Source organism: Lontra canadensis, unplaced genomic scaffold (genome assembly GCF_010015895.1).
Source record: "Lontra canadensis isolate GAN:19392208 unplaced genomic scaffold, GSC_riverotter_1.0 scaffold7, whole genome shotgun sequence".
NCBI lineage: Eukaryota > Metazoa > Chordata > Mammalia > Carnivora > Mustelidae > Lontra > Lontra canadensis.
Genome location: NW_022631001.1, coordinates 13,808,699 through 13,831,517, shown reverse-complemented (window position 1 = coordinate 13,831,517; position 22,819 = coordinate 13,808,699). Strand labels below are relative to the sequence as shown.

The window sequence follows — 22,819 nt, the reverse complement described above, 5'->3', positions numbered from 1 at the left end:
AAAAAAAAAAAAAAAAAAAAAAAAAAAAAAAAAAAGATGAACAAGTTCTGAGTTAAGGTTAACTGTATAAACTAATCATGACATTGAACTGCCTACTCTTTCACTTCACCAAGGCCCAGTGAAAACTCCACCTCTGACCATCAATAATTCATAGATCAACATTTAGAAATCACTGCCTGGCAGAGCAAATATCAGGAGGATGATAATAAATTAACTGCATGGTACAAGATGAACAAGCTTTGGGGACAGAAAGGCATTCCAAATACAGTCCAGAAAAACACACCGTTTTGGTAAGGGATTTTAGAGGTAGTTCCATAATAAATTAGATCTCATGCTTTCTGTGAAAGTAACTTCTACTATTTATTAAACTTTATGAAACACTAATGCAAGAGCTTTATAAACAGTGTATTATTTAAACTTCACAATAACCCTATGAGATAGTCATTATTATCCTCATTTTACAGATGAGGAAACAAAGAGCTTAAACAATGTTATTCAAGGTCAAAGATTTATTAAGTAGCAAAACCAAGACTTAAACCTCAGATTATCTGATTTCAGAATCTTTTAGGGGTTTTCAGCTTATCCCAAGTATTTCATTTTATATAAACTAGTAGGCAGAAAAAGAAAATTGTATTATTACAGCTATAGTAATTATATTTATTTGCTATTAAAGTTGTATGAACTTCTTGAGCTTCTCACAGCAAATGCTGGGCCAAAAAAGTGAACACATAGCAGGTTTTTTTTTTTTTGTTTTTAAAGATTTATTTATTTATTTATTTGACAGAGAGAGAGAGAGAGATCACAACTAGACAGAGAGGCAGGCAGAGAGAGAGAGAGGGAAGCAGGCTCCCTGCTGAACAGAGAGCCCGATGCGGGACTCGATCCCAGTAACCTGAGATCATGACCTGAGCCGAAGACAGCGGCTTAACCCACTGAGCCACCCAGGCGCCCCAACCATAGCAGTTTTAATAAAGTCTAAAAGCAATGAAAAAAGTGCTCAAGGCTGTATCTGATGATTAAATAATAACAAATATAAAATGATTTACATACACAAGATAGTTTTCTGTAGTAGTTTTAATGATAATTCTACGTACCAGGCATAGCGCTAGATTTTATACAGTCATATATGTAAATCTCATGACAATCCTGTAAGTTATTATTATCCCAATTTTCATAGGCTTAAGAAAGGTCAAATAACTTGTTTCAAGTCACACAGGTAAGGACATAGAACTGGAATTCAAAAAGGAATTCAAATGCAAATTCACTGAATTCTAAACATATACTTTCCATCAAATGTCCTCATAATTTCCATTTTTAAATCTTTTTAATCATGCCCAAGTCTGCCAGTCAAGAGCCTCATTCGTCACTTGTGTCAAACCTACTTTTCAATCCCAACTGAACTAAGGTAATCAACTCTTACGCACCAAAAAGAAAAGAATAAAATAAGCTGGAATTTGGGGTTTCATTATCACTGCACTGGCCTAGAACATGTTTGGAAAGACAGAAATGAGTATCAAAATGGCCATGCCTCTCTGGAAACTGTTCCCGGTTTCTTCTGCCTTTGCATAGTGCTGGCAAAACACGCCTATTTCCAGGAGAATCTCCCTACATCTGTGCCACAACTGTTTAAATAAAAAATTATTTAGTGTCCTATCACTATACAAAGAGCTTTAAATTCCATAAGCTTGTAATAATAAAATGTTGTAAGCTTCTCTGAAAATGTGAACCTTTTGAGTACAGATTAAAGTAGGGAGATGACAAGTATCCACTCACAAAACAATCCTGTATTTAATTAAGACAAGCAAAATTAGGGAAAAAATTATCTGTTCCTCAAAAGCAAGTATATTTTTTCTTAGCCAAATTAAAAAAAAAAAAAAACCCTCATTTTAAAGAAAACAAAGAACTCCCTCCTGCATAAATAAATTGATAAACTTTAGAGATATTATTACCTACCTCCAAATAAACCAGCTACGGTAGAAGGCTCATGGCACATAAGGGTAGTATTAGGATAAGCTTGAGTGCCACAAAAAGAATCTGACAAGGCATACATGGGGGGCGGGGGGGAGGGAGGCAGAAAAAAAGGAAGAGAAAAATGAGGAGGAACAGTTAAGAGTGGAATGGAATAATTAAAAAGCAAATGAACAAACAAAACAAAGACAGGAGAGTCCAAGCTCTTAGTGTTCTTCACATTACAACTTATTTTAAAAAGCACTTAAGTCTCCATTAAGAATATTCTATTTAAAATATATTCACAACAAAATTTTTAAAATAACCAACATGTATTTCCTTAGAGAAATAAGCAGCAGTTGGCTTTTTAGTCAATATTAACATGTCTTCTGATGTCTTCTTTTACAGATGAGTAAGTAGGCCTGAACAAGGTCACAGACATGGCATAGCTGGGATCATCAACCCATTCTTCTTGACTTGTAACTGCTTTCATGAGGACAAGCTACTTTGTACACTGGGGTTCACATCATCAGACCAATGTCCTACTCTGAACGAGTTAGAGGGTGTCTATGCAGCTGTTCTCTGATTTTTCTCGGTCGTTCTTAATCCTTCAGAACAGAGGCTGGCAAATTACAGCCAGAGGCCTGTTTTTAATATGGCCACGTGAGCTAAAGAAGGTTTTTACATTTTCAAAGGGTTATTTTTAAAAAAATGAAAGAAAATAAAAGAAGAATATGTAACAGAGATCTTATGTATCCTGTAAAGTCTGAAATATTTACTATCTGGCTCTTTACATAAAAAGTTTGCTGATCACTGTTCTACAGAAGCACTATCCAAAAACTTTCTAGTAACAGAAATGTTTTATAAATCTGCTCTAATATCGTAGACACTAGTCACATGTGCCACCGAGCAACAGAAACGTGGCTAACACAGCTGTAGGAATGACATACCTTGGATGGCCCTTTCATGCTCTGAGTAAGAAACTGTTGGAATTTTTATTATACAACCTTACTTCTCAGGAACTTTTGATGAGGATTAAAAGGCTTATTATAAAGCCTCTTCTTAGGACAGACATTAGCAAACTACAGCTGCATGTCTTCATGAATAAAGTTTTCCTGGAACACAGCCAAATGCACATTTATGTTTTGTCTATGGCTACCTTCATGCTATGACAAAGCTGGTCGCTGCAACAGAGACTATACGATTCATGAGCCAAAAATATTTACAATATTTCTTTCCTTTAAGAAAAGGTTTGCTGATTCTTGTTCTAGACTAATGGCCTAGGTTGACATGAATGATTTACATTTTCCCATTCTAGACTCACTTTTATAAAAACGCAAGTACTAAACAGTAAGTTTTTGCTAATGTTAAAACTTGACAGATGAATATTTTTTTAAGTATACTTTATACTTTCATTTATACTATTTACACTCAAAGAATGTAAGAGTTTAAATAAAGTCAACACTTCCATAAGGAAAGGGCTCTGTAAAGCAAAGACATTGGACTCCTGCTTCAAGCTTTTGCTCCTATCAGCCAGATTGTCTCAGGACATTAACTTTTCTCAGACTCACATGATTGTATTTATTACCATCCATAAAAATGGTAGTAATTCTGTTACCAATATGAGAGTTGAGAACTTGACCAAATATTCTCTGGAGGTCCTCACAAGCTTAAAATCACCAATTCTAGGATTTTAATCTTCAAATGCACCTACTCACCTTAGCATATATGGCCATAAACTTTACTAACTTTCTTTGCTTTTTGGTCTTCCTCTTGCCCCAACCCAAAGGCCTTAAATTAACTTAAAAAAACATTAGGAAAAGGACATTTCTTTTCTAGTACATTTCTTCTGTTAAAGGGTTTCCTTGAAAAGCGTAAGTAATAATTAACTCTCACAGAATTGTTTCTATTTTTACTCTGGTTCTGTTTCAATGTGAAATAGCTATAGCCTATAGCATTATGTCCCTCTAGGGTGAAGAGAAGACTGACATACTGAAGCACATGTACTGGTCTGACCTAAAAGACAGATATTGTAAGACCAAAAGTAAAGACATAGCTGTTTCATACCCCCAATTAAAGCAACTGACTTAGTGGTACAAGAAGCCAGACCCACTAAATACATGCTACTTCATATTCAATAAGTATAAAGAAAATATAAACTTATTAGAAAACCACATTCCAAGGTTAACTCAAGTAACCTTTTTTACCAAGCAAATAAGGTACAGCATTTCACAAATTTTCTGAAGAGTAGCAAAATATGAAATTTAGTTTCAACCACTTTTTACTTAATTTGTAGTATGTTACAATGACATGAAGGAATGCCTGCAATTAATTCTTAGAATTTGGAGCTAAGAGACTAGTTATATATAATGACAGCACCTGCCTTGGAACTTCCTAAAATCTCCAACTACTCTTTTTTAGTCACCTCTCTTCCACCTCCTCATATGTATCGAACAGAATGTTCAGAATGTGGCCACATGTCTATTTAGGGTACACAGTTGACTTTCAGCATGCTGCTTTAAACACAGATTTAAATTTACATCACCTTAAAAGCTGTTTCTCTGAAGTGAATAAAAGCAGTTTCATCATCTTTTAAGAGGTGTTCAGAATCTTTTCACAGGAATGAAAATTGTTAATTTCAGGTTACTATATATTGACAAACTTAGATTTCCTTGTGTAAGTCTGGAGTGAAATTTTACCTTTTTACAGATTTTTATACCACAACTAAAGGCGATTTAGTTGTTTTCATTTTCTACTTGTCATTTATCTCCAGGCTAACAATGAAGTGAAACCCTTAAGAATGGGACAGAGGGTATGTATGGATTTAAGACAATCTACAACTGTACTATTCACAGTTCAAAAAAAAAAAAAAAAAGATAGCTACTGAGAATGATAACCATCCTCTCTCCTAAACAAAGAGGGAAAGATATAAGTACATACATATTAGTAAGTGTAAGAGATGTTACCCTATAGCCAACTCTCTGAATTAATAAACAAAACATGGGGGGGAAATGTGGTAAATGATGTTAGACAGCTTGAGTATCACACTATACTATGATGGGAAACAACACATTAAAAAAAAAGAAAATCAAAAAACAAAAACACCAATCCACAACTTCAAAGGAAATCTTCTTTCCTAAAAACTTGGATTAAATAAAATTAGGGATACTAATTTTAAAATGTCACTACATTATTATTTAGTTTATTTTAAAATTTGATAATAAAATCCAAAATAATTATTGCAGCGCCTTAAAAATAATTAATGAATATGTAAAAAATACTTAGGCAGTATAAACATTAATTGGAAAGAAAGGTTAAATGGTACTTTACCAACAAACATTTCATGAGTAGGTGTCCTAGTAGTAAAAGTGGATACATCTGAAGAAATGGGAAGGTGAACATCACCACTACTTTTTGTGAGGAAAGGATTTAAGCTTGGAATGGCATCATCAACAGCATCTACAGTAGCAGAGAAAGGATCTGTGCAGTCCAAGTGCATTACAGCAAAATGAAGAAAGGAAGTAAATTAATTAGTATTGTAATTAGTCAAAAGATGCAAAGTGAAAAGTAGCAGCTATATTATTGTTTATTAATCTTAAGTGCAAAATACCTAATCATTGTCATCAAGATGGAAGCACTACATTTAACATCTTTTAAAATGAATCCTCAGAAGAAAACATTAATGTGTCCAATTAACATCTGTAGCATACTAAGGACAGATCTGCTCTCCAACATCAGGAAGCCAATAGGTAAAAAAGAAAATAACCAAAATGCATCGATAAAAGAGCCACCCACCCTGGACCGTGTTCCCCACCCTATATGGAAATGTATTGGCTTTCATGGCATACCTATGTTAATTAAATTGAAAGATATAAACAACCAGTATAGTATGTGTGTGGAATAAGTAAAATATCAAAAAACAAAGAAAATTAGGGGTAAAGGGCTATTTATAACATGTGGGTAAGTCTTAAATAGGTTCAGAGGTAGAAATTTAAAAAAATAAAGAAGAAAAGGTCTAATGATTTAGAAACAGGAAAGGAATTTTAAGAATAGAGACAAAAGAATGGTGGCCATTTCATAGACTGGGAACCACAATGAAGGTCCAGTTAAGAGTTCTAAAGCGAAATCATTAAGGCTTTAAATGATTTGCTAAAGTAGTAACAAAAGTACTATTCCATATTAGGATGGTACCAAATGTGTATTATTATCAAATCCTACCTCTAAAGTTATTTTAGAATCAGATATTTACTATACCTAAACCTCATTCAAGATAATCACCATTCTAATGACTAAAAACCACTCATCATTAGCAGCAAAAACCCTCCTAACCTCTACATTCTATACTTTTAACCAGAAGCCTGTTCTTGTCTACTATAGTTCGTGATGCTCACTTAACAATATGCTATTAAGCACTGTATTTTACTCTAAGACTGTATGATAAAACAATAAGAACACAAAAATAGCCTAAGGACCAGCTCATTCACTACAAATACACTTTTTCCTGAAGTCAATAAATTCAAAGCAGGCGCTCCACAAACCCTACAACTATTTAACAAAGGAAATAGCAAGAAAATATTGAGGTCACTGGCTTATACAGAATCATTTTTTAAAACTTTTAATTTTTTTTTTTTAATCACACAGGACCCTTTTCTAGGAAGTATTCCTACAGAACATCAATTTACACCCCAAAATAAAGTCTTACAAATGTATCAAAATTCACTGATACAGTATTCAAACTAAAACGATCATGTTCAACACCTTTTCCATCTCCCACTCCTTAATAAATGGAACGATGGGGGAAAAGAATCCAAAAAAGTAATTAAGAAATAAGAAGTAGAAAATAGATAACAAGAAAAAGGTTTTCTGTGCTAGAAAAAAAAAAATATAATGATGACCACTCTAACTCCTTTCTGCGTAAAGAAGGGGATGCATTGTTTAGAGTTCATCAATTTGTTCAAAGTACTATTTTAAAATACTGAATAGTGGCATGAGGTTTTTAAAGTATTTCATACATGGTCGGACCCAAAACATCTCTAGTTTTTGATGCAAAAGAAGCCATGAGAGAAGTCACTCGAAAAAATACATTCTGCTATTACAGATCTATTAGTTTATGAGAAAAGACATGTTTGGGGAAAGTCATTAGTTATCTGCTGCTCTGATGAATGACTGAGTTTTACCTTAGTACTTATTATCAATCATTTTCTATTATATGAAACATCTTAGAGAAGAATATGCAGAAACAAGCAAGTGTGACTGTATTTAGGTTTAGACAGTAAGAAAAAACAGTTCTTAATCTACTTGACAGAATTATTAGATAATATAGATGATGTTAATCTGTTAGTGGATACTGTGCTACTAATAATAAAAACAAATCCATTACAATTAAAAGAAAATAACATTCCAACTACCCCAACTTAAACTTTATTCACTAGACTGGCGAATGAAAAATAAATAAATAAATAAATAAGTTTTTTATTTTAAAAAATATTTTTTCCCATTATTCCTATATTACTTACTAGAAAAGTTTTTATGTTACAACAGTCAAAGAAAAACAATCCCAAAAAATTGAGGATTAATATAGCAGACATATTATAATGCCAAGGTCCTAAATACTGGATACCTATATTGACACAAATAAGTTTTCCCTAAAGCATTGTGTGTTTCATGCCAGTGGAGAGTAAAGCAAATTTAACTTCAGAATGGTAATTCTTTTTTGCCTGAATTAAATTCTAAAATCTAGCTTAAGACATATATCAGTGTACTGAGCTGATAATATTGTTCATTTTTAGATTTGATATAACACAAAGTTTTAAAGGTGATATAAACTTAAATCTTCTCATATATTAGTATTCAACATGAAGTGCCTATTCAGACTCCAGACCATTTTTTGAAAAATCAAAGGCTCATTAATAATGCAGTGAGGGGTACAGAAGAGCTTGTGTTCTCTTTCAGTTCATTTATAGGTGGACTCTTAAATGCCTTTTAAATAAACAGTCAAACCTTACTTCCCTTTAATTCAGCATCACTAACTACCTGTGATTGGGAATACACAGCATCTCTGTGGTGCTTTATGGTAAGAACTAAATTAATGCCAAATCTGTTTTAAAAAGTACTAACTCTGCCATTAAAAACCATTTTAGCAAATGAAAGCAAGATAAACACAGAGTAAAATTTTAGGATTATCAAAAAATCATACCTTTGCTTTGCCACATGCTATAAAAGCAGCATGATGTTAAAATGTTACATATTTCAAATGTTTAGGTAAATGGTTAATTTAAAAAAACTTAACACTTTACTGTTATGATCAAAACCTTTTACTTATATGATTTATTTATTCATCTCAATCTAACTTTAATTTCAAAAATAAAGTAAAAAATCTTAATCCAAATGTCCTGTATATAAAAAATATACTGACTGATTTAGGAAGTATTCAAAGTTCTTGACTTAAAACACTCCTCAGGTATCCATGCAGAAGTCAAAACTCTGAAATTATCATCGGCTCAGAAATCAATTATCTTTATATCAAAGTCAAGATAAGATTTAATTCTTTTTTTTTTTTTAAGATTTTATTTATTTATTTTACAGACAGAGACCACAAGTAGGTAGAGAGGCAGGCAGAGAGAGAGGGGGAAGCAGGCTCCCCGCTGAGCAGAGAGCCCAATGTGGGGCTCGATCCCAGGACCCTGAGATCATGACCTGAGCCGAAGGCAGAGGCTTAACCCACTGAGCCACCCAGGTGCCCCAAGACAAGATTTAATTCTTAAGCTGAGAGGTTCACAGTAAACATTACTGTCCTTTCCTCATATATAATGATAAGCTTTTGGAATAATAATGGTCAATTGCTATAGCCTCTGTTCCCACCATACTTGATTTGTATTTTTAGTACTTTTAATGGTCTCACTTGTATATAACAAGCCTAATGCTAAAATATGAAGGAATTTTTGATGGAAATAGGAGCAAGAGAAAAATAACCTAAAACAGAAAAATAAGACAGAATTAAGTATGTTCCGACATACAGTATTCACCCACAGACTGCTATGAAATGAGTTCTTTTAACAGGACATTAAACAACTTTTACAGGCTGAAATTTCGTGAAATTATTCTCCCACAAAAATAGTCTATCTGCCTTCATAGGAGTTCAATAATCCCAAGCCAAAACTTTTTAATTTGTTAATTATTAGAATTAACTATATATGGTGTCCAAATAAAATAACTTCACAGTTCAGTTTCTTTGAAATGTATTAGTTCTCACTAAGACTTCTGTAAAATTTCTCATCTATTTAGGAAATAACTACTTGTTTTGTTTCTTTTTTTGTGGGGGGGGTGTGGAGCAAGCTAAAACTGCTTACATGGTCATGTCAATTCTACTAAACTTCTAAAACAATTCACAGTAAGCAGAAAATAAGCATGTAAATTTTGCCAGATTAAAAATCCTAAAATTAGGATATATGATTAGGATCTTAAAAAATTACTTTCTAAATTTGCTATGTTTCACTCAGATAAAAAATTCTAAAATATTTATTGACTTTAAACTAGTTTATCAGTTTTAGAAATTAACTCTGAGAACCTAAGATTTAGCTAAACTAATCTTCTAAATCTTTTTTTTTTAATCCAGTCATGACTAACAAGATTTGTCTAGAAATCTAATATTTTAGCATTTTACTATTTCTGTTACCTGCCATATCCTGAACCAGAAATAACCTGTCCAGAAAAAAAGAAAACATCCACTCATTCAACAAACTTATTAAAAATCAGTGTCGTAGGCAATGATAATATAGCACTGAACAAAATAAAAACTCCTGCCTTCAGAGACTGCGCTCTATTATACTACACAGAGCCTCAAGATTTAACTATAAAAACTGAAAAAAAGTTCTTAGAACTTGAATCATTAAAATATAGAGGAAACAAGTCTAATTTATACTAACAAAGATTCTTGAGAATAATTAACTTTATCTTGCTATGAGAAGTAAGCTGATCAATTCAGATTTTACATGTGAACCAATAAAACTTTAAGGTAGCTTGCCATTCCCTATTCTATAGACAGTATCCTTGCTCAGAGTATCTCCCCTTTTACTAGCAAATAATTTTTGAGTGTTCATAAAATAATACTTACATAACAGAAGCATCACAACCAACCAAATGAAATAATTTGAAAACATACTATATGTCTATGCAAAACTGCTTAAAAATTGACATGGACTAGGTAAAATCCCTCAAAGATGCTAGGTCAATGATCATGATATAGTCACCCTAAGATCAATAACTACTACAGGGCAGCAAACATTCCTGTTACTATTAGGGGAAAATTCTTTGAGTACCAAAATCTTGTAGGTCTCAACTAACTACAAGTTTTAAATACAAGTAACATAAAGATTGTCATGACAGTCCCAGTCAGAACATAGTTTACTACTTGATAACACCATGTGAGTTTTATTAGAACCTTATCAGATATTTACATGACAGAAGTTTTCTTTCTCCCGTAAGTCACTTTTTTCCCTATACCAAAAACAAAATAACCCTTGGGCATTTTCTGATTATGGAACAGTTACTCAACACTGAAAGAATGATTTCATACTTCAACATACACTGGGACCTTCCTCTTCACCTTTATTAAAACTTTTCATAATTTAATTGAACAGAAATTCCAAAATTACATTTACAAATACATGAAAATGTCTTCAAGGAACAAAATGACCTCAATGCCATGGTAATATTTTTGAAATTCTCACTTATCAAGTGTAACCAAAAACTACACAAATAAGTAGAACACTACAGAATGGGAAAGGGAGTGGCCTATACAACATAAAAAGCAGAATTCATTAATGCTTACCTCCCCATGTACTTGCTACCTGAGAAGCAGTTGACATAGGAAGTACAGATGGGTGAAAAGTTGGCTGTTGTAAATCAAGCAGATCATTTGGTAGCTTTGATGTGCTAGGAAAATATTTTGAAAAGATGAGTTATTTATTTATTAGGTAAACGTTGCTCTATCAGCCACTCCCTTTCTCCTGCCCAGTAAATAAAAAACATTAAAAGTGAAAAAAGGCCAAGTAATGTAAACCTCAAAAGGAGGAACACTTTCAGGAAGGTAATAGTTGCATATCCTTTATATATTTAACAGCAAGTTTTTACTTATAACAGTGTATTTCTAAGGAGGTTTGGGGAAAAAATTCATGTACCGTATTTTAAGTTTATATAGGATTCAAATAATTATAGCCCTTCTGGAAAGCATCAGTGACTTCCCCAGGAAAATACTGATTTCTTCACTGAAATGAAGCTAAACAACACGATTCTGAAATATGAAATATCCTGGCAATTTTAATATTTGTAAGGAAATTTGTTTTCTTTTAATCTTCAAAGAACTTCAATTACACTGGTAATACTAATACCTTTAGTGAAGTAAAAATACCTGTTAACTTCCTTCTATTGCTTCAATATCCAAATATACCAACAATATAGGAAAAAATCATGCATGCATACATGATATAAACTTACAACAGAGTCAACCTATTACACAACTCTGGAGGCACTGTTTACACGATATGTAAGACTTTTATGTGATTAAGGAGTAACAACTCAAACAAAGATCCTAGAGTTCCCATGAACTGAAGCATTGTGTGTACTATAGCACAGATCATTTTTTATTTACTCAAAAACAAAATGCCTTTTAGACATATAAAATAGTTTTGACAGGTAAGTAAAAATACAAATGCATTTAATGCCTTGAGAAAAAAAAGAACAGGCAATAAAGCATTTTATAATAGGCTATAAGACTTGCCCTCAGTTACAATTAAAAAGGTAAAAACTTTGAGTGTATTAAGTGAAATAAAACATAGTCAAATTAGTTCTTTATCTAATAATTTGTTTAATTCTCAAACATTCAAGATCTTTTCCATTTATCTCTCCTAAGACAGACTTCTTTCCAAGGTCTCCAAGTAGGGACACTTCATGTTATTTAAGAAGGATTCTAAAAACGTAGCACATAAATTAAAAAACAAAATAAACAAAAAATACAAAGCTGGGAAAAAAAAAAAACCAACAACGATTCAACAAGCATCTATTAAGACTTTAGGGAAGAGGTAGCAACTGAGTAAAAGTTATACTGAGCTATGAGTGGACTCAGTAAATGGGAGGGAAGATGTTATAAGAATGAGTTAATAAAATAAACAACAACAATAACAACATTAAAGAAAACCCTATCTCTCTCTGTGGAGCATCTACCATGTGCTAGTTAAGAACTGTGCTAAATCCTATACTAGCCACCTGGGAGTCTGCTGGCAATGAAAAACCCCTGTAACTACTGAATCAGAAACTCTGGGGGTGAGACTCAAAAATCTATGGCTTCAGAAACTCTCCAGGTGATTCTGATGCTTATTAAAAATTGAGAACCACTGAACTGTACCATACATCTTATTTGGAGACAGAGATAGAGATAGAAAAAAAAAAAAAAAAAAAAAGGAAAGAAAAGAAAAAGAGAGAAGGAATGAAAGAACAGAAGAACAAACAGAGCAAGGATTCAAACCAGAATCTGAATTCCAAACTTAAGACTTTAAACCACTCCGAGGTAAAAGACAGGACAAATTTAGAAAAAGCCAATTATTCTAATTTGCCTGGAAATATTAACTTCCACTGTTCAGCAGCTTTAATTACACAACAAGATTACTGAAGTTAGTCTGGTAGGCTTCAATTGCCACAGAAACCTGGCAACTCTAAACTCTTACTATGTTCCAGATTACTGAGTTTAACACCTGAGAACAGAGATCAAAGAGATTTAATTTAATATCCAATGAAAGAATACTGTGAAATAGATTACATATCCATGTACATAAATGAAACAGCTGCACAGAGATAACCTGCTACATTCCAATTAGTATGAATTTGTAACTCAGCCATCTTTCATCTCCTAAATATGCAAAACATAAACTCTTAATTATATCACTATCACCAACTATTATCACTTCCTTTGTGTGAATTTATGAATACAAAATCACAAATTAAACTAAATCTGAAAAGTTCTGTAACATTTCTATGAGAAGTCTATCTTTAAATCTAAATATTCAAAGGTAACCTTTATCTCCTCCACATACCTGTTAGAAGAACTAGGAGTAGAAAAGATGTCAATGGCTGGTGCAGTCATTATACCCCCTGCTGAGGAGGACACAGGAGAGGCTGCGGTTGTTAAAGAGCTATGAGGTTTCTTTGCAAGTTCTTTTAGGCGCTGTTCCTGTTGAGAAAAGAAACTAGCATAAGGAATCCAGAAAGCAGATTTTGTTTTAAGGCCTTGGAAAAAAAAGTATTATCTAATTTTGTTCTGATAGCAGAAAGGTATTCTCTGTTTTATCAGCCATTCAATGTCAGGATGAAAAATCCGACTACTGAGTTTCACCCCATCTGGATAACTATACATGAAATACTGTTAGTCTATTTAGAGGTCCCAATTACTTGATGAACACCTTTACTTGCTTTCCCAATACAGAGAATGCAAACACCTACCTTTAAAGCTTTTAAACGAGCCTGTTCTTCCTCTAATGCCGCCTGCTTTTCCCTCTCATCCACTTTGGTTAGAGACAGGCCAGTACTTGCCAAGGAAGAAACTGCATTGGAAAGTGTTGTTGCCCTAGAGTAATTGGACAAAGGTAATTTGGCTTTTTGCAACATACTTATGAAATGGTCTGGAAACATGGCCATGGATAAGCACTACAATTATGAACTTACCTTATGGAGTAAAAATCAGTACTTCAGATGAAATATTCTACCCACAGGATTATTAGCAATTAGCTAATTTATACAAACATTCACTGCTTTTTTAACGGTTAGACTTTGGAAAGGGTTCACAATAACATTAAGGGACACTGCTTTTTCCAAGTCCCAAGGGAGGGAACCAATGCAATTAGGAAAGAGCTCCTGTGCTCCCAGAAAAAGCCTTATGGGTCAAATGTATTGACTTTCTCACAGGAAATTACTCTGCTAATTTACAGCCTAGATTTTGGCAGTACTACTATAGAAACACTAAAATATGAGTACCAGTAACAAATAATACGTGTCTAGATGTTTCCCGTGTAATAACACCCAAAGATGTCGTTCCCAGAGGACCACAGGTTCCTTTAAAGGAAGATCAATTTTATTTCAGTCATTAGTCCACCTGGCACTTCCTTTCTATGTGCTAGTCTTTTGCCAAGCCAGAATTTCCTTTTCAAACGTCACACATGTAGAATGCATCATCTCTCACTGGCAGATCACCTCCTTTTCCTTATGTATTCAAACCTTATCCATACCACAGACTCCAACAACATTAAATTCTCAAATGTCAATTTTAAGCACCATAAACCCATGTAGTAAAGAATTCTAACCTGAAGAACTACTACTCAGTAACCTTTACTCATTTTCCTTTTATCACACACCAATCATTAATTTCTATTCTAAGCATGTAAGTGGCAAAACTATTCAAATTTTTTGTAAAATCAACTTTATAAAGATACAACTTAGAAGGGAAGAGTAATACAGTTGTGACAGAAATGCAAGAAACCCAGCAAATTTTATGATAAAAAAGTATGAGGTTAAATCAATATACACCTGAACTATTTGACTTTATTTTTCATTATTTTCTCAAGTAAGTGAGCCATATAATTTGGCTTATGCTTCTAAAAACCTACCAGAAAATTCAAAGAACAAATCTGAATTAAAAAGTACTAAAATCCAGTAATAACATTTTCCTTTAAAAATTAAATTTTGGGGGTCCCTGGGTGGCTCAGTGAGTTAAAGCCTCTGCCTTCGGCTCAGGTCTTGATCCCAGGGTCCTGGGATCAAGGCCCACATCGGGCTCTGTGCTCAGCGGGGAGCCTGCTTCCCCCTCTCTCTCTGCCTGCCTCTCTGCCTACTTGTGATCTCTGTCAAATAAATAAATAAAATCTTTTTAAAAAATTAAATTTTGTTACCCCCCCAAAAATAATTGTGAAATAAACAAAAAGTCTAAAGAAAAAGAAGGCTCTCATTATAAATATTTTACACAAATTTTTTTCATGCTATTAAAAGAAAATCATCATAATAAAAAATGAGAATTACTCAAGTCACTACCCAATACAAAACTCATGTTACACAGTCAGTATTAGATGATCTGTGCTATTTTCAAGGTTGACTGGTTTCAGTCTTAGAAATCAGCTCAAAAGCTGTTTAAATATGTCAATAATCAACTGGCATTAGAGAAAGATGATGAAATTTGACATCAGACATCATAGGTTTGAGTCCCAGAATTACTAGTGCATAAATTTCACTGGCCTACAGTGGAGGTTAATCAAATTTGTAAAAGGGCATCTGAAAATTACTAGACACCATATGAATCGATGCGTTACCACTTTTTTAAAAAGTTTTATTTTTCAAAATTATTGCTCAGTTTTTTAAGTTTTATTTCTTTTAAGTAATCTCTACACCCCACGTGGGGCTCAAACTCACAACCTCAAGATCAAGAGTCGCATGCTCTTCTGACTGAGCCAGCCAGGTGACCCAATATACTATCACCTTTGAGAGAAATACTGACACTATGAATACCATTGCAAACCATGTAGTCAGTTTTATCATCTTAAGAGATACTGCCATCTATTGAAGATCAGGAACTATTCCAAAAATTTACATGTATTAATGCATTTAATCCTTAGCAACTCTATGAGGTGAGATACTATTAAGCACATTTTATAAATGATTAATCAAGATAAGGGGAAGTTAAGTAACTTGGAATTTAAGAGGGATTCATCAACTTTCTCAGAAACATCACTCCTGCTCTTTGCCCTACCAAGAATAATGTACCTGCTTGCAGCTGTAGAATCTTTGATTTTCTTTCCTTCCAAGGAAGCTAAATGTTGTTCCAAAGCATCAAGAAGACTGCTTGGGGCCTAAAATTGTACAGATAATATTTTCATGATCATTAGGCCACTGGTCAAAAAAAAAAAAAAATTAAGTATTATCTAACATATGAGAGTAACAAATAGGTATATTCCTCACAAACTAATTAACAGTGGAGTTATTTTTATTATATAACCATGACATAGTAAGGGGTATTAATAAACGTAATAAAAAATATAAAAACTGAGACTATGTAAACATGAAACATTAAGAGAGGTTCCTGCAAGTAATTACTTTTTTAAATATTTATTTGAATTTTAAATAAAAACATACTCCTAAAAGCTAAACATATTGTTGGGCCCATTCCCTGTAATTAATAAGTACTTGTTGAGTAATTGAAAGTGTGCAAACATTATCTTTGAACAGTTACTGAGAAATGAAACTACAGAACAGCATCAAGAAAATGCCAATTAAAAATCACAATGAGATACAATTTTTTACCCACTAGAATGTCTCAAGTTAACGACTAGCAACATGGAACACTGGTGAAGATATGGAACAAATGAAACTCTTACACAATGTTGGTTGGAATTCATCCACCTTGAAAAAGGATCTGAAATTTTTTTATGATATGAAATATACACCTAGCTTAACTACCCAATTCCATTCCTAATTATCTGACCAAAAGACATAAATAACTATCTCCACACGAAAAGACTTGTTCAAGAATGTTTTAGTAGCTTTATTAACAACAGTAAAAAATTACAAATAATCCCACAGTCCATCATCTGGAAAATGGATAAACAAAATTGTGAAGTCGCACAGTGAAATACTAGTCAGCAATAAAGAGGAGTAAATTAATGGTACACACAAGACTGACAGAACTCCAAACACTATGATGAGCAAAAGGCAGAAAGAAGAAAAATACTTGCAAGATTCTATTTATATTACATTTAAGATGTCAAAAAATTATGTTATTAGAAATCAAAACAGTGATTTATGGAGAGGACTAGGTAGTGACCAGAGGGGGACCTGAGAACTGGGGTGATGGAACTGATTTTTATATTTAACAGTGTGCTGATAACGCAAATGTTTACAGTTTATCAAATTCCAGTGAAACAGATATTTAGTTTAATTTTATTTTAAAAAACAAAGACTGGCCTTTAAAGGCTATATAGCAAATCTTAACTTAATATGAAGAGCTAATTACTTTCGAAAGGAAACCTTTTCAGTGAGCTGAAAAGAAACTGTTCACTACCTTTTAGTGAAGCAAATGCATCAGTGGCATTTACTTGCCCCAAGTAATCTTTAGGATTTGAGATAAAGAGTTACTGGATTACAGGAATCTCAATCTCTCTACCAATTACAACTTGCACAATTTCCTTCAATCTGCATTTTCTCTCTATATACAAGACCTTACCTTAGTACAAGAAAGATATAGTAGAAAACCAATTAAAACCAAAAATACTGGATTATAACATTAACTATGTTGAACTGAGTACACATGTACACCACTCCCTAATCTCAACAAAATGTCTAAGACTCCCAGGAGCTCTCGTCAGAGATGAGAATGTTGACAGTGATTAACATTTAAAAAGCTATTATAGCACAACAGACCCATGCTAACTACCTTGTATGTAATTACTGAGTCCATGAGGAAGACACTAGTATTATATCCATTTTACAAATGAACAATCTCAGACAGTGAAATTTAAGTATCTTGCCTAAGATCACATATAGTCTAAGGTACACCTGAGCTGAACGTTTAGATATTTAACTACCAGGCTACAGAATCCTAAATTAAAACTGGGCTTTGAACTTGGAAATTAAAGGGAATAAACTAAAGGAATGGTATAGTAATGGATAGCTCCACCAACATAAGAGATGAAGAGATCAAAATGCTAGCACAACAGTAGACAATGTATCATGTTAAAATCTACCAAGAAAATTACACTGATCTTCTTGACAGCAGGAGCTGCATATTATTCATCTTTGTACCCTTCACACCTAGCAATACAGGGAAAGACAGGAGACAGTGAAATGATATTATAGCAATATATTTACCTGTGAAAGGTCTGGTATATCACCTCTGTCAATTCCAACTTGCTGCAAGAAGCAGAAGCATTGTATTCAATAAACAAAATTATAATAAAGAAGTATTAAAAATTTAGAAAATGAAATTTACAGATAGTACTGCGAACAATATTCTAGATAATCTTTAAAATCAGAAGACTATTTAATATCCAGAGGTATCATTCAATATTCCCAAGGGCTTAGATGTTCTTTAATGGCTCTGAAAGTCATAAACGGAGAACTAGAGGCTGAAATTCAATAAGACTATTAAGTTACCATCTCCGCATCTTCTGAGCACCTATGTAAGCTATGCTGTCACAATCTGCAAGCCCAAAGACAGTCTCATGAAAGAGTATTTTATTTCTCATATCATATGGAGCAGATGGTCTATTTCATCTCAGACCAGAAGAACTGGAGGTAAATAAAGGCTTAAAATTAAAGTCAATAACTACAACTATCAAATGCAAAGAACGTAAGAGGCTAAAGGGAAAAGTCAACAAATTAAAACATTTAAGAATTTATTGGAAACATAGTAAATACAGTACTTTTTTTTTAAAGATTTTATTTATTTGTCAGAAAGAGAGAGAGGGAGAGAGAGAGTGCACACAAGCAGGGGGAGTGGCAGGCAGAAGCAGAGGGAGAAGCTGGCTACCCGCCAAGCAAGGAGCCTGATGTGGACCAGATCCCAGGACCCAGGGATCATGACCTGAGCGGAAGGGGAGCACTTAACCAACTGAGCCACCCTGGGGTCCCAAATGCTACCTTCTTCTTATTTTAGTATATGACTTACCCAAAAGAAATGAAAAAAAAAAAAAAAAATACACTGATTTCTCCTTGAGAGATACTCTAAATCCAATACAAACTTCAGTGGACTTCATAAAAGAGCTAACGTAAAGCTATTTTCTTCAAAGGTCTCATCATCCAGTTTTATTCTATTTCATCTGCTACAGAATGAAATACCACCATGGTAATAGAGCTAGACTCACCAACTTGCTAGTTCCACATTAACTACTTTGATATAACTGACCAGTTATAGCCCAGTCATCATCCAAAATTGTCCTAGCAAGACATCTCTACTGGTGACGGGTAGAGTGTACAAAAAGGGAAAACAGAAACTTTGAAAGCTACCTCTGTGCAAGCTCTGTGCAATGCCTGTAAGCATTACCACAACACAAATGCCTTCTGTGACAATGCCAGAAAATTATTTTTTTAAAAGCAGGGTTTTATTAGCTTTTTATTATTTTTATTATGGTTTCTGGCAAAAGATAAATTCTTCAGGAGGATGTTTAGGACAGTTTAAACAACTTAAAAGTAAAATATTTTGGTCTAAACTAACTAAATCCTTCCTTTATTTGCCAAAATTAATGAACTACACTTTTCAAACACCACTCAGCTACCTGTAAAAATCCTTTGTACACATCAATACAGATAAAAAATTACTTGGACCAAGAGTTCTCAAAATAGGACATCTGCTGGATTCTGAACTGAAGGTTATAGATTACTTTCTTTTCATTGGAAAATATAAATGTATAATATAATATTCCTATAAAATATATATTAGATTAATTATCCTTAAAAGACCACTACTGACATTCATTTGCATTCCAGTAAGTGCTTTCTCAAGGTGGCAGAGAATAAAAATAATGGCAAATGTCTTCAGGACACAAACTAGAAGTCAGATACTGTTCTGCGCAATTTTACAACAAACCAGTGAGGTAAGTACTATTGAAAACCCCTTTTACAGATGAGGAAACCATGGGATGCCAAGATTAACACCTGTATCAAGATGGTATAGCTGAAATCAGGGTTCAAACTCGGGACATAAGCACCCAAGTTTATAACACCCCAATGCAGAATTAAAACCACACTAGGGAAAAAACATTTTCTGGGTGTCATGGGGAAAAAATGCGGAGAGGTTATCAGTCGATGGCTAAGAACAATTTCTATAGATTGATACAGAAATGTTATTATGAATTATCTTAAAGTTTATCATTCGTAATGAGCTCACTAAAAATTAAATTGTTGGCTCAGGCTAACATTCTTTTAAAATATTCTGTGTTTTCTTACAGGAAAAAAAAACCTCTTGAGGAAAATTTTCTATTAAACTATATTTGCCATTAATACATTAGACTGAGGAATGAAAAAAAAGAAAAGGAAAAGAACACTTTAAAGTAGTGTAACACTATTCTAGAAATCCAGAAAATTGTTTTTTAAATAGATCTATAAAATTATCCTACAACTTACATTCGTGGTTTTCATAATCAATGATAAATAATATATACACTAAATTCACTTCTGTAGGGGGAACAAAACTCTATGAACCATGTGACCCTATCTACAAGTCTCACTGGAGGAAAAAGACTTGCAATAACACTGAATATTCTCTATCACATACAAGGACAAATATGCTAAAATACATGGCTAATGCCAAACATAAAAATCTCTGCCACCATTATGTACCACCTACCTGATTTTGCAGAGAAATAAACAATTTAAAAATAGATACCTTTCAATATTGAATAATGAATTAAATATACAGGATCTTATTCAATATCACATCATATTCATACCATAACAAAGGATTCAACAACAGCATATGGATATGACTAACTATATACTTCATTATATTTAAGATGTTTCTTTCATTTGGACAATGCCTTATTTCTTTAAAATCTATACTTAACGACAAAAAGGCAAGTTAAGAGACACAGTCAACTTAAGGACAGTTTACCTCTGCAACTTTGAGAAATTCTGAGATTCTTGTCATCCTAGTCAGGAACTTCTTATAGATGTCAAGACCTTCTTTGCACTGGTTCTTTTTCATATCAAAATATTTTTCTGCCAAAAGTAAATGTAAGAATGCTTTTGTTCACATCAAAACAGAACACTCAAAAAGGAAAAGGATTAAGTAATAGCCCCAAAGAGATAATACAGGTGTCTCAGAGAACACACTCACCCTACAGGAAAAATATTAAGTGTTATATTAGCTTAGACATTTAAAGCAAATTAAAACAGAGGTGCTATTATATCAAAACAGAAAAATCATTTGACTTTGCCTATATTACTGGTTTGTTTTATAAAATTTCTTACCTCACAATTCCCTAAATATAATTTGCATTTTTTGTTAACACGTTATACTTTTCTCCATTTAAAACAGCATTAACTTCTCCTTCCAAATATTCTTAGTAGTAACATATTAACAAAGATGGCAACTTTATCATGTCCAAATGTCACCTGGAAAACTTATTTAAACTTACTATATGAACAGCAACAAAGAGCTTCATTTATACCAATCACAGGGTCTTAAGACAGATTCCCAAAACTCTGTAGAAAACCTTCTTTTACCTAAGAAACAGTAAGTTCAATTTCCCTATCATCATAAATTAAAACATTCCTAAAGGAAGTAAGTTGTGAATAAGCTCATAAAAAGCAAATTTAAATAAAAAATTTTTTTAAAGGGGAGGGGAGGGAAAACAAGCACAGTGGAGTGAACACATCTGATACCTGACACTTGATACTTAGGTACTCTTTAAACTGTTAATTTGTCTACTCCATCTAAGTCCCACAGAAAAAAATGATAATTTCTTGGCAAAATTAACCGCACTCTTTCCCTCTCTCTCTCTCTATATATATAGAACTGCATTCTGTATATAATGAATATACACATTCTTAAAACACCTCAAAAGTAAAAGGCATCCCAAAAAATAAATGTTTAATGCATTTAAAATAATTATCAATTTTAAAATTAGGCTTAGAACAAACATCTATTTTACAATCAAAATTCTTTATGGAGTGAATTGTGAGGAAGTAAGATTTTTCTGGCAGAGAAAAAACTCCAACTTAATTTTAAGGGGATTTTATAGTTTAAAAAATAGTAAAACTAATAGGAAAAAAACACAGATATATGTAAAAAAACAAAGTTCATCTAGGGGCACCTGGGTGGCTCACTTGGTTGAGCAGCTGGCTCTTGATTTTGGCCCAGGTCATGATCTCAGGGTCCTGGGATCAAGTTCAGCACAGGGCCCCCTACTCAGTGGGAAGTCTGCTTAGGGATTCTTTGTTTCTCTCCCTCTTCCCCTCCATCCCCTTTCACCCCATTAACCCCTCACACCCGACCCCACTTAGGTGTGCACGCGTGTGTGTGCATAAGCACACTCTCACTCTCTCTAAAATAAGTAAATCTTAAAAAAAAAAAAATGAATTTCATCCAGTTGAACCTTCTAGTTGTAAAAAGAAGTATTTAATCACTTAACCCATAATCAGGTATAAAAATTTTTTCTCCAAATAAATTGTCGTCATCAATAACCCAACGAGTGGTTAGGCAGCTCTAAGTAACAACTCACACATTATTTATCAACAGGACACAAGATTAAAAAAAAATAAAATGTTATTAAACTACAACAGTGTTGGGGGGGCATGGGTGGCTCAGTGTGTTAAGTGTCTGGCTTCAATTCAGGTCATGATCCCAGTGTCCTGAGATTGAGCCCTGCACTGGACTCCCTCAGTGGGGAGTCTGCCTCTCCCTCTCCTTCTGTTCCTACCCCTGGCTGTGCTTTCTCTCCCTCTCTCAAATAAATAAATAAAATCTTAAAAGAACAGCAACAACAACAAACTATAGCAATATTTACCTAACAGGTTTATAATTCCTTCATTGTATGCTGCAAACAGTCTAATGGCATCTTTGAACAGGAGCATGAAGGCAGCATTTATTACCCCATTTGTAAGTTCATTACTATTAACCTAAGGAAAAAGAAAAAAAAAGAGAGATGAGCTAATCTATGTATTAAATGACAAAAACTTCCTCAAAAACTGCAAATTCAAATATTTAAGTTTATTAGAGAAAAAGACATTTATTTCTTGCAATCAGAGTTACATCCAAATAGCATAAAAATCTGTCAAGAGTTCAGGCACAAGCAAACAAAAATTCTGTAACATTCAATTTAATTCAGAAATAAGTCACAAA

General features: G+C 33.3%; 1 protein-coding gene across 16 annotated transcripts in view; it reads right to left on the bottom strand.

The window, feature by feature from the left end:
• The window catches only part of PICALM (phosphatidylinositol binding clathrin assembly protein), a 109,225-nt gene that overhangs the window by 34,775 nt on the left and 51,631 nt on the right, over positions 1-22,819 (bottom strand). For 5 of the 16 annotated variants that reach the window (XM_032852871.1, XM_032852873.1, XM_032852874.1 and 2 more), the window contains exons 6-14: positions 22,485-22,596; positions 20,588-20,694; positions 17,848-17,889; positions 15,748-15,833; positions 13,441-13,564; positions 13,035-13,171; positions 10,778-10,881; positions 5,278-5,427; positions 1,954-2,034 (exon numbers count right to left, since the gene is read on the bottom strand). In XM_032852871.1, the coding sequence (XP_032708762.1) occupies positions 1,954-2,034; positions 5,278-5,427; positions 10,778-10,881; positions 13,035-13,171; positions 13,441-13,564; positions 15,748-15,833; positions 17,848-17,889; positions 20,588-20,694; positions 22,485-22,596 (943 nt within the window). The remainder of the gene's footprint in view (positions 1-1,953; positions 2,035-5,277; positions 5,428-10,777; positions 10,882-13,034; positions 13,172-13,440; positions 13,565-15,747; positions 15,834-17,847; positions 17,890-20,587; positions 20,695-22,484; positions 22,597-22,819) is intronic. The other 11 variants (XM_032852877.1, XM_032852879.1, XM_032852876.1 and 8 more) reach the window with 4 other exon arrangements.